At 41.1% G+C, this 13,423-nt stretch overlaps 1 protein-coding gene across 3 annotated transcripts in view; it reads right to left on the bottom strand.

The window, feature by feature from the left end:
- FAM184A (family with sequence similarity 184 member A) overlaps positions 1-11,915 on the bottom strand; it is a 112,400-nt gene extending 100,485 nt beyond the window's left edge. For 2 of the 3 annotated variants that reach the window (XM_054505525.2, XM_064598054.1), the window contains exon 1: positions 11,270-11,915. In XM_054505525.2, coding sequence (XP_054361500.2) covers positions 11,270-11,437 — 168 coding nt within the window. In that variant the 5' untranslated portion in view covers positions 11,438-11,915. The remainder of the gene's footprint in view (positions 1-11,269) is intronic. The other variant, XM_045865399.3, reaches the window with a different exon arrangement.
- Between the last annotated feature and the right edge of the window lie 1,508 nt (positions 11,916-13,423).

Consider the following 13,423-nt stretch of genomic DNA (forward strand, 5'->3'; position numbering starts at 1 on the left):
CTCATGTGAGGGTGTTCAGGGTATTAATAAGAGTCATAGTCACACAGGTCCATGGCAACAGCTGAAAAACCAGAGCAGGGGCTAAGTAAACAGCAGATGCAAAGTTCTGTATCCATTTTTAGATACAGTAGATCCTCATTATTGTGGATTCCATATTTCCAAGTTTGCCTACTTGCTAAAATTTATATATAACCTCACAATCTAACACTCACAGAATGTTAGATAAGCTTCATTCACGCATGAGCTATAATGCTGTTGCCTATAAGTTTACTTTTTTTTTAAGATTTTATTTATTTATTTATTTGACACAGAGAGAGAGAGAGGGTGCGCATAAGCACAAGCAGGGGGAGCAGCAGGCAGAGGGAGAGGCAGAAGCAGGCTCCCCGCAGAGCAGGGAGCTTGATGCAGGGCTTGATCCCAGGACTCTGGGATCATGACCTCAGCTAAAGGCAGATGCTTAACCAACTGAGCCACCCAGGTGCCCTCTATGAGTTCACTCTTAATGAATAGATAATATGTATTAAATAAGGTGCCATTAAACAGAAACACACATAAAACAAGGTTATATATTTACTGGTTGATGAAAATGTGACCAGAGGGTGTCAGGAACATAACCCTGTATTACCCCTAGAACATAACTTGATAGAATATAACCATCTCAGTGAGAATCAACAGTATTTTATTTGCTGTTAAACCTTTACTTTTGATAGCTGTGGTCCCTAATAATATAGAATATATCTCCATCAAAAGAGAAAATATATACAAAAACATATTTATTTATTTATTCATTTATTTGAGAGAGAGCGAGAAAGACAATGTGCCTGAGCAGGGGGAGGGGCAGATGGGGAGAGAGAGAGGGGAAGCAGACTCCCTGCTGAGCACGGAGCCTGACATGGGCTCCATCCCAGGACCCCAAGACCATGACCCGAGCCAAAACCAAGAGTCGGACACTCAACTGACTGAGCCACCCAGGCACCCCAACATACTTAATTGCTAAAGACTGTTAACTGTTAAAGGCTGAACCAAGGGGTAGGAGCCCAGAAAATGGGTAGAAATTGACATTTACTGACCTTCTTTCCTACACAAATTATCTTATTTAAGCTCTACAGTAATTCTATGAGGTAGGCTTCGCTATTCTCATTTTATAGATGAGAAGACTGAGGCTCTCACAGGTTAAAATTTATTAAAGGTCAAACACTAATAAGTGGTGAACCTGAAATTCAAACTGGGGTCTGTCTAACCCACTGACCCCATACCTCTGACCTACATGATAGACACTGCTGCCTCACTGGGTCATATGGCTCTGGGACTGTGGCTCTCTGGCCTGCCCATGAGACACTTAAACCTAATACAGACCCATTAACTCCTGGGTTTCAGAAGACTGAAGTTTCCCTTACCTCCTTTATCCCCTGGACAAATACGTTACAGATTTGTAACCAGAGAATGTGTCAATCTTATTCTTTAAATTATTATTAAAAACCTTATTGAAGAAGACACCAGAAGGCACTAGCTTCTTTATCTAAGAAAATTAGATATATAAATTCCACCCAAAACAAACCAACCAAAAAGTTGCCAATAATTAAGCATTTAAATTTGTCAGATTAGGGGCGCCTGGGTGGCTCAGTCAGTTAAACGTCTGCCTTCAGCTCAGGTCATGATCTCAGGGTCCTGGGATCAAGCCCTGCATCCGGCTCCTTGCTCAGCGGGGAGTCTGCTTCTCCCTCTCCCTGCTGCTCCCCCTGCTTGTGCTCTCTCTCTAATAAATAAAATCTTTAAAAAATTTTTTGTCAGATTAATCTGTTGATTAAAATGCTCACCTGCTCTGTTCTGATATTTTCTCACAAGTCTACTGAAAAGAATGAAAAATAAATATAGTCCAGAAGTGGAATGATAAATTACTAGTATTAAATAATCAATAGTGCCTAACACAGCATCTTTCATGGACTAGGCATTCAACAAAAGTTTACCAACCAAAAAAAAAAAAAAAAGTTTACCAACCATATGGATCTATATGCTCTATTTTAGTCATATTTAAGTATATCTTCTTTTGTTACTCTGGGTAGACCAGTATATCAAACACATGTATTTACATGCACACACGCGCATGCACACACACACACACACAAAACTTCCCCTCAAAATTACATGCATTTTGGTACTATTTAGGGTTTCAGTTATGAAATGTTTTCTGAGAGAGATGAAATTCTGTTATGAAGTGTTTCAGAAGGAACAGGATGAAAAATGCAAATACCTGTGAGCACACAGACACATTCAGCAGAATAAACGAAATCTTCCCAACCAGAAAGTCAATGTCTAGAATTTGTGCATATTCAAACTTTGCACTTCTTTATAAGAGAGACAGGGCAAATAAAAAAAGTAACAGAATTTATTCAGAAATAAAATTTCAGCATTTGCCATAGGATTAGTATAGGTTTGGCCTAATCTTCAATGCATATACTGATGATTCTAACAATGATCCAGAGATAATAAAGGACTCCATGTACCTTATGAATGGTATGGTTTAAATGTAGGTATATTATTTTGGAAAGTAGAAAATTATCAGTACTTATGGTAATTTCTAATCAACTAAAATAACTCATTCTCCAATAATTTTGAATAGGGTTTATCCTAATATTTTACTATAATTGTCAGTTTTAGAGATAACTTAAATATTAGCAATGTATTTTGTAAACCAAATTTTCATTTTCAAACCTTTTTAAACCTCAAAATAGAAATGGTACATATAAATTAGAAAATACAGATTCGTAATTTTTAGAAGTCATTAAAAGTAGTATCTCCTTTGTAATAAATTAGGTGGCACATTAGGACCTGAGTCTAAACTGTTCAAATCCCAAGTATTCTGGTTGATCACTAAACCTTTTGCTTTTCCATCTACTATAGGTCCTTTGGTAGTTTTAACCTCCCTTTACATCGCAAGATGAAGGTAAAAGATGTAGGATAAAAAATTTACATATTCAACTTCACTAATTTTGTACATTTTGTCAAAGCTTTAGTAGGAAAGAAAGATGTAATCAATAATGAAGCTTGAGACCTACAAATGACAGTGCACACTGTTGTAGTTTAATAGAAAGCTAAAAATAAAAGCTTATCTTCTAAAATATTTGCTTCAGTCTCAAATGTTAAGTATACCAAAATACTGACTATAAGTGGCAATCCCCAACCTGCAAAGACTGGTGTTCCCAGAATTCACTTTTGTATATTAACACTGATTGGCAGTGAGAAGCTATTCTCCAGTAATACTTAAATAACTGTAAGTTTCCAGGTCAATCTAAAAAAGTCTTTGTGGCTCAGGTCACACTTGCAATACAAAATAAAACTTGATAGTAATATTTCCCCCACATCAAACTACCGTTTATAACATCATTTTTATTTACCAAAAAAAAAATTCTGAATTCAATTAGCAATTGTCTCCTACCTTTCCTCAGGTGTTTATCTCCAAAAAGGACTGGGAAGTAACAATTCTGACAGACTTACTTAATGTCCTTCTCACCCATAAGTGGTCTACAAAATAGAAACTTCCTGTACTGAAAAAACAAGTATGGCTTTAACAAATTTCCATTACTCACATCAGTCCCATTTCATGGCATAATATCCAAGTTTATTTGAATGCTCAAGGATTAGAAACATTTTAGATCTCATAAGATAAACTGAAAGGACAGAATATCATTTTTTTTTTAAAGATTTTATTTATTTATTTGACAGAGAGATAGCGAGAGCAGGAACACAAGCAGGGGGGTGGGAGAGGGAGAAGCAGGCTTCCTGCCGAGCAGGGAGCCCGATGTGGGACTCGATCCCAGGACCCTGGGATCATGACCTGAGCCGAAGGCAGACGCTTAACGACTGAGCCACCCAGGCGCCCCTAGAATATCATTTTTAAAATTCCTCCTCCCTTCCCCACCCCAATTACTTCCTATTGCCATTCAGAATTAAAGTGACCAGATTGCAGGGTGCCTGGGTGGCTCAGTCAGTCCAGTGGCTGACTCTTGATTTCCACCAGGTCATGATCTCCAGGTCCTGAGATCGAGCCCCAAGGTCAGGCTCCTCGCACAGCAGGGAGTCTGCTTGAAGATTCTCTCTCCTTCTCCCTCTGCCCCTCCCCATGCACGCATGCGCTCCCTCTCTCTCTCTCAAATAAATAAATAAATCTTAAAAAAATTTACCAGATTGCTTCACTCGCATTTTGCTGAACCTTTATCCTCCTTAACCACTTTTTAAGAGGTTGGTAATTAGAAGACCGCAAAGGATTTTCATGAACAACACAGAGAGAGGGATGGAAGGAGAAAAACAGGAAAACTTCCAACTTCCTGTCTTTGGGAATGAGACCTAAGCAATAATCCAATTAAGCAAGCAAGCAGTCAAAGGAAAAATATTTAAAATACCATCCAGTAGTAACTTTGACACCAAGCATGACAGTCTCCAAATCAAAGTAATTAAAACATTTTTTTAGTCGGGAATGACTAAAGCTGTTAATAAAAACATAAAAATATTATGACATTTATCTGAGAATACATAAACATAGCTGTTACAAATTTACCAAAGCCACAGTTACATATTGTACAACCTATAAATCCAGAGGTTGTTCAGTGTATGGGAGGGGCGGCACATGGGTTCACTGTCACCAGAAGTCTGTGATTCAGACAGTAAACAAAACATGGTTCCAGTGTGAGAAAACCACCACCAAGACAACTCCGGCTTCTCAGGAAATGAATGAGTAGTATTAGAAAGAAGGCAGACACAGGGAAAAGAGACCTGCTAGCATAGCTGCCCTTCTCTTAGACCAATCCAGAGGCCTGGGTTCATGTTCAGGTTCTGCTAGTGACGAACTGTGTAATCTTCAAATGACTCTGGGCCCTCAACTTCCACACCTATAAAACCAGAGAGTTAGGCTGGTCAGAATCTGGGTTTCTTCCAGCTCTAAACCTTTTAACTCTAAAGGGAGTCCCTTTATAAGCATTTGGACAATTGATAAACCATATATCACATTTTTGTGTCCATTGGTAAAATATAAGAAATTAATTCAAACCACTCAACTATGACTAAAAGATTACATCCAAGCTACTACATAAGAGAATGGCAAAGCTGCAGTGAAACAAAGGAGGGGAAAAAAGATGCAGTATCTGATATGTGCTAAACCGAAACAACCCAGGTCATAACTAAAACTGAATAGTATGATCAAACAATATCTAGGTAATTCAAACTAGTGAAAAATGGGTTGTATTTAATGAACAGAAAACACAATTGTTTGAAAATTTCACTAGTATATTAACATAGTCTGATTTGGGATATAGTAAAAGCAGTTAGTATTAAATGACTGATCACAAGACTATTTTTTTTTTATTTGCTAAGAATCTGGTATCAATTACCTAACTTTTGCAATGACAAATATTTATATTTTAAACAGAGTGCTTTATATTTTTTATTTTTGCATCAAAAATATTAAGTATATTATGAAATAATATAGCTTTTGAAACAGTTTAAGAGGAAACCAATAAACATTTAAATATTTAAAAGTAATTTAATTCAGCTGAAATGATCTAACATTAACCCAGAAGAATAGCAGATATGGTCCTCAGAAATATTTACTAAACCTACTGTATAACAAAATTACTTGGTACAGCATCATTACCATCAACTCCACCACCATCACCTTCAATAAATATTTATTAAGCTTTTATACTACGTGCAAAGTATTCATATTAAAATTACATGAAAAATAGTCTCTATAGCTGAGGAAATTACATTCAAATTACAGAAACAAGATATTTATAAACAAAATAAACATTTCACAAATCTGTATTAAGTACCAATAAGTACAACAGACAATAAATGTTATAGTAATTCAGAGTAAGGCAAGCCTAACAAGGCCTAGGTTGGACAGGGCAGTTTTCAGGAGGGGTGGGGGTGGGGGGAGACATAAGCTGAGTATTAAAAGAAGACTTTTAAGAATGATTGATGCTGAACACAGAGAACACAACGAAACTACTCCTGCTCTTTGGAACCATATACCCTACCTTATACTAGTCATGTCAGTTAGTGATACCTAGACTGAACTGTATTAAAAAAGTACAATCAACTAAGGAGGCACTTATGAGCAGCTAACATAACAAGATATTAAAAGGGAAGTTTCTATTGAGAACCAAAGGCAACTGACATGTCAAAGCAGGTGACAGAATATTCTCAAAATTAAAAAAAAAAAAAAGGCAGTCTAAAGAGAGCAGTCTTGAGATGTGCTACCTCCTACACCCAATATTAGTGAGAAAAGCCTCAAAGAGGTTACAGAGCAGGGTTTTGGAGAAGGTTTCCTTGGGGAGAGCTATAGGAACAAGTGTCCTTGCCTTTAAGAGAAAGGATGGATGCTTGTCACTCACCTAAAGCCTAGAGGAAAAGGCTTTGATGGGACCACTTGAAGATCTTGGTATGTGTCTCAAGCACTTAGAAGAGCATACTGAAGTGGCATCTGATTCATTCTTGGAAAATCAAAAGGATGAGAAACTGGATGAAGAGGTATGTGAGACTGAATGAGAGATGCTGAATTGAGACCACTATCAGAGTCTGTCTGGACATAGAATCAATGCTCCCTATGGACCAAGATGGGCCCATGGGAAAGAAACAGAGTAAGCTGGGGTGGGGTCATCTGGGTCTATCCAAGAGGGTTACCTGAAGCTTGAACAGACCTTGGCAAAATAAACATGAAGGTCCTGCCAGATCTAAGAGGCTGAGGAAGGAGTAAGCAACCAGCCAGAATACACATGCATTCTCACTGTCAAGCAACCTGAGCTGAGGAATCCTGAGCAATGGAGGTAGGAGGTGGAAGATGCAGGAGTGAAAGAATGAGCTTTAAATGTGTGCCAAGTCTACAACAGCACTGAAGCTAGATTACCATGAACTATTCAAATAAATTTTACTGCTAGTCTTTCCCCTCTTCCCTTCTTCTTTGCCCAGTGGGGGAGGGGAGGGTGTTAAACTAGGACTGGTAAGACAAAGCAAGAAGAATAGAAAAGCCGAGTCAGAAGAAAAAAGTCAATGATGTCCCCCTTCCCCGATTATTGGCTGGGAATGGGCATGGGGGAGAAGCTTCATCCTTAATTTAGGTTTGGTTTAGGGTTTTTATTTGTTGGCACTGTACATTTTATTTTTATTTTTTTAAAGATTTTTTTATTTTTAAGTAATCTCTACACCCAACATGGGGCTCGAACTCACAACACCAAGATCAAGAGTCACATGCTCTTCCAAAAGAGCCAGCCAGGTGCCTGGACATTTTAATAATCAAATTGAGACTTCTGCAATTTAGTTACTGAAGGACAATTTATATTTTCTAAAAGCAACCAGAAAAGCCAAGTTTATCTATGGGCAGAGGATGAGCCAGCCTCACAGAGTAAACTGAAAGGGACAGTGAGTAACACAAAAAAAGCTGTTTTATAATTACTTTCCACAATTCTTGCTTTTTACCCTAATGCACTAAAGAGGCAACACAGTGGAGAGTAGAGAAGTATACAAATGTGATCCTACTAAACATAACTCAGCCCATCCAGCTTCCCTGCCTATCCTGAGATGGTTCAGCCATTAACAGTCCCAGAAATTTGCCATTACATGACTCAAAAATCTAACAGTAATTCTTAAAATTTACTAAGAGTAGCCTAAATATAATAGATTCACTTTAAAGGCAGAGACTGTGTCCTGCTCCCTACTGTATCTCTAACACTTAGCAAAGCATCCCTTACATAAAAAGGTACTCTAAAAACTACTGTTCTCCTTTCTAAGAGATGGCTATGTTAGGTTCTAAGGAAACAGAATCTGAACAAATATGTCTGCACCTGAATGGCTTTTTAGTTAAACATCTATTGAGTCTTACTATGTACAAAATTGTAATACAGATTACTTTCATCCTTATCCTTTCATAGCCAGCCAAGTATCTGGAAAATGCATGTATTTTCAATACTGTACTATAACAATGCAGGATACATGTGAAAAATTTAAACTTTGCTATTCAAATAGAACAATTACCATATATATTTTTAAAGAGTTTCATAGAAAACTCTCAAAAGAAATACAATAACAATGCTATTAAATGCAGACTAGTTTAAGAAGAGAGGAACATTTAAAAAAATATATTATCCAGTATTTCACTAATACTTTGTTGGCACAGATTCTCTCTTTTCAGTGACAGCCTGAATTAAGAGCCTACTATCTTAGTTGTAGTATCATCACCCCTCTTTTAAAGATTAGGAAACGGAGGCTCAGAATTTAGTGACTTGCCCAAGGTCGTATTACTAGTAAGCAGTAGGAGTTTTAAATCAAGACAGTCAGATTCCCAAGCCATGCTAACTATAATGCTGAAGAGTTGAGTACTACTGACTCATTACCAAAAGAAATAAAATCCTATTTTAATGATTATGTTTAATTTTGAAATATAAGCTAAGCTTCCAACCTACCTCTACTGATGTGAATTCATTAATAAACGCTTGATGAATGAAGATTCTATATAGTAGATACCAGTAAAGTTTCTAACAGTTGAAATATTATTCATGATATCATTTTTTTTAAAGATTATTTATTTATTTATTAGAGAGTGAGCAGGAAAGAAACAGCATGAGAGGGGAGAGGGTCAGAGGGAGAAGCAGGTGCCCCGCTGAGCTGGGAGCCCGATGTGGGACTCGATCCCAGGACCCTGGGATCATGACCTGAGCTGAAGGCAGTCGCTTAACCAACTGAGCCACCCAGGCGCCCCCATGATATCATTTTTATGGTATAGTATTTACATGAAGTATATGTGACTGTAAAATTTGACAGTTTCCAAAATGATACATAAGGGAAGCATGTCTTATTGTACATTTCAGAAACTAAAGGGTGTTGGCTGCAACAGAGTCCTATTATCTGATTATTTCATTCTCACATCTTATCTTAGTAATAAATGCAAGAGAAACCCTAGATATTCCAGTATAAGTCAGTGCTTCTCAAAATGGGACGAGTCCTCACACCTCCCAGGGAACATATGGCAATGTCTAGAGACATGTTTATTGTCATGATGGTGTGTCATGCAGGTGTGGGGTGCCATTGGAATCTACTAGGTAGCACCAGGAATCTAGGAATGCTGTTAAACATTCTATAATGCAAAGGACAGCTCTGCCTGCTTCCAAGGAATTAGCCAAATCAAAATGCTCAAGTGCTAAGGCTGAGAAACTCTAGTATAAGGGATTAAATGTCCGAGGCACTTAGCAGAGGAGGTGGCATGAGTGTTTAGAGATTGTAACTATAAACACTAAATCAGAGAGTCCAGATAGCACTCAAGCCTTGACGAGCACTGGTATGGGGGCAGCTTCCTGCCTCATTAGATTTAAAGTGGGTAAACAGAACGTGATAGCAGCTTCTATCAATACTCTCACCTTTAACAGTTGTGAATTATTTTTCTGATAAAAGAACAGATAATTGAAAAAGCATAAGTAAAAAGAAAAGCAGTTTACTGGAGAGATGAGAAACCTCATTAAACTGCACAAAGTTCCGCTACCAACTTACTGAGTGTTCCTATTACTTACAGTAGGAACCTAGAGGGTTATAATCTAAAATCAGAACAATGGGTGTCTGTGGACACACCATAAGAAAGTCAGAATAGGGCGCCTGGGTGGCTCAGTCGTTAAGCGTCTGTCTTCGGCTCAGGTCATGATCCCAGTGTCCTGGGATCCAGCCCCGCATCGGGCTCCCCACTCCGCGGGAAGCCTGCTTCTCCCTCTCCCACTCCCTCTGCTTGTGTTCCTGCTCTCGCTATCTCTCTGTCAAATAAATAAATAAAATCTCTAAAAAAAAAAAGAAAGTCAGAATACATAAACAGCCATGTGCTTCATTCTGAACATCATTATTCTGAAGAACAAACATGATTTCAGGAAACCTGGCTTTGAGCTCCCAAATGTATAAATGCCCTGATGATATACTATTGTTTCTTCTTGGGCCTTCCCTTCTCTGAATATGGGGACTGTCAGAAGAGGAAACAGTAAAAACCGGGCACAGAGCAAACTCTGAGACAGCACGGACCTAAAACAAAAATCAGAAAACAAAATTTCCCCCAGTGTTGCCTTGCTCTGCATGGCTGAGTTTTAACTCTTAGGTGCTTGCTCCTTTTCCTTTACTTTTCTGTTGGAGCCCTCACTCTTCAGTCCTTTCATGTTACTTCTCTTTCTACCGTCAATCATATTTTTTCACCTAAATCTTCTTTTTACCCTCTTTTGATCCCCATTTTCACTCCCAGTTCCTTTTTTCCAGCTCTGTTTTACTTTACCCTCTCAATAGTGTCAACTAGTACTGGAATTATATAATGGGAATTTTGGAGTTGAAAAGAGTCAGACTTCAGGGCTTACCTATTAGTAAACGCCCAGGATGCCCACCTCTCTTCATCATACCCACGCCACTAACAAGTGGTTAGCTGACTCAGCTTAAACACATTAAGATCACCTCTATTAACTTTCAGACACCAGGAATCACCTGTTCGCAATTAAGGGGTATTGAAAGACTGCTGGTGAGATGTAAACAGAGCAACAGAATCAATCGATCTGAATTGCTCTTGCTTCACAGATACCAACTACTTATCAACATTAACTAGAAAAAAGCTCACCATCCTAAACTACCGTTGACCAAATCTGCAGGCTTAAGCTCTTTGAAAATTTATCTTTTGATAGACTGAAACATCTATGTGCAGACATATGATTCATCTAAGAAGCCTTGTTTGACATTTTGTCAGAATGAGGAATGACTCATTAAATCCCCCAAACGGCACGCAAAGTATGTTTTACCCTCCTACATTGCTCAGGTTTATTCTCCCCTTAAGTACATAAACAATAGAAGATACTGATTAATTGAGAAGATTCCGGGTCATGTTAGGTAAATACGGTACTGTACTTCATACAGTAGTGTAAAGGCTCGTGGAGTCTGGGCAGATGCATGAGCCCAAAACTAAAGTGATTTATTATCGTGCAATAAAGGAAGTAGATCCTAATTTGTTCTGTGCTGGCTTGCCCCTAAAGGGCAGCGGGGTGCAAGTCTCATAAACCCGGCCGTGCCGTTGAGTTGTCTAGTTTAAATGAACATCTCCAGCGTTCCACCGAAGTTTGAACGGTTCCTGGGGCTTAGTCTCGGCTGTTGCTTCCCCAGAGAAGCCCCCTTCAACTGCCCCGGGCGGAGGGCGCGCAGCCTCCCAGCCCCGCCGCTGCGCGGCCCGCACGGGGTCCCCGCCGTGCCGACCCCGCCGCCGCGCCCTTACCTTAGTGAGCTGGGCGATTTTCTTGCTCATTTTCAGGTGCAGGTCCTGGCTATAGTCCATGCTGTGCCCCGCCTGCTGCGCGGCGGCCGGCGAGGGCGCGAATTTGGCCGCTCCGGCCGCCGAGCCGCCGTAATAGTGCGGCTGCCAGCTCATGCCCGGGGTCGCCATCTTCCCGACAGACCCCGGCCGGGGCACCTGTCCTCGCGCTCTGGGGGCGGCCCGCGGAGCAACGGCGTCTGGGAGGCAAAACCCGGGGCGGCCGCTTCCGGACCCGATCCCCGGTGTGTGTCAGGTGCGGCCGCAGGCGCCCTCCGGTCCACGACCCTGCAGTCACCCCCGTCCAGGGACGGGGCAGCCCCGCCGGATCGAGGCCGCAGGCGACACCCACGCGGGACAGACGCCAAGGGTCCAGCAGCGCGGTCCCGGGCCCGGCCCGCTCTCTCCCGCTCTTCACCTGACGTCTGGCGGAGGCGTCGTGGGCAGCGTGGCCCCGCGGGTCCTGCTCCCACCCGGCACCAGGTTCCTAGCGAGACGGCCGCCGCCGGGGCTGCGGAGGGAGGAGGAGACGGGGCGGGCTGGTGCGGGGAGAGGCGGGGACATGGAGGAGGACTCGGTAGCCGCGGAGCTGCCGTTACCAGGGCGCGCGGCCCGCCGAGCTCGCGGGGACGGCGACGTCATTTCTCCGCAGCCAAGCCCCGCCCCGCGCCGCCGCCGCCGCCGCCGCCGCCGCCAGCCCCGCATTCTCGCAGGTTACAGGCGCTTCGGGAGGGCCTGCCGGGACCTCGCCGCCAGGTGCTTCCCCCTGCGGTGGGGATCCCCAAACCCCCACCTGGGCGGTGAGCCCCGTGTGCCGCGCGTGCTGTTCTACGTAAAAAAAATCAGCGAAAGAGGACGGGGCTATCTGTGGTCTTTTCGGTTTGCAGAACGCGTGCCGAATTACTGAGGCTTTCCACGCGCAACGTCGCGTGCACTGGGGCCAAGTGGCTCTTCCCCAAGAAGGGCGTCAAGCTCACATCCAATTCCCTCCCAAGGCCGGCCTCAGCACCTCGGACATGGTAATGAAATAGCCCGGAATACAATAATCCCTGCCTTGACCCTTTCAAACTCATACAGATATGATGGTCACAATGTACTAGGCCGATCACTGTACTAAATTCAACGCCAGTATCTGTGTGGAGAGAGTACAACTCATCAATTAGTATGGCACTACACTCCTACTTTTTCCCAGTCTTAATGGAGACCGAGACAATTATATATGAAATCTCGTTGGCTGGAAGTAAAGGGGAAAAACAGAAGATGGAACAAGATGCCAGCTCCTTAAGGATTTGGGGACTGGGCCAAAGTGTGTCATTACTTGTGCATTTTCACCTTTCTAAATGTGTTATTTCTTACTGATTGTCTCCTAACATCTCTACTCCTGTAGGTCAAATGATTTTTTTTTAAGTGTATCCTGTGTTGAAGTAAATCAGTTGTTTTAGGACAATCTTAACACAAACTTTAAAAATGTAGAATGGTACCTATTTTAAAAACTCTTTTATCCAGGCAGTTTTGCAGAACTGAATTCCCCCATGTTATAGTATGTGATTTCTCTTTAGCATGCAAGTAACAATCATAAAATCTGACATTATTAACAAATCCAATTGGCAGCCAAATTATCATAAAGTGTCTGATACAAAATCTAAACCAACAAGGTGAAGATTGAATAGCATCATGAAATACTTCCAGAATTGTTGGAATTCCAGAAAGGAAGACTGAAATTGGCTACATCTTTTCCCAGATGCTAGGTACTCAGTCCCCTTCCCCCCCCATTCCTCCATCCCCAGTAGACCTCCCAGAAAATAAGTTGTCTAGTTCCAAGGTTCTGAATGGAGCAGATGGCCAGAAACAAATATGCAAATTTTGCTCTGTTCTTAAGATCTAATAATTCAATGAAATTAAAGAGAATTAGGAGTTAGTGTTATTCCATCAAATTCTAGGCATAAAAGATTCACAATCATTTTAGAATTCTTAGATCCTTTACATTCTAGGTGGAAACGTATGCTCTAAAGACTCCCTGTTTCCTTAAATTTTTATAACTAAGTCTTGCTAGGGCAACGAAGGTGTTTCTGGTTTTGTCTCTATGATATAGTGGAAAGAGCATAATACTGGAAATAA

The sequence above is a fragment of the Mirounga angustirostris genome, unplaced genomic scaffold (assembly GCF_029215605.1).
Source record: "Mirounga angustirostris isolate CCGP_5_RB_7025 unplaced genomic scaffold, mMirAng1.0.hap1 SCAF_8, whole genome shotgun sequence".
NCBI classification, from domain to species: domain Eukaryota; kingdom Metazoa; phylum Chordata; class Mammalia; order Carnivora; family Phocidae; genus Mirounga; species Mirounga angustirostris.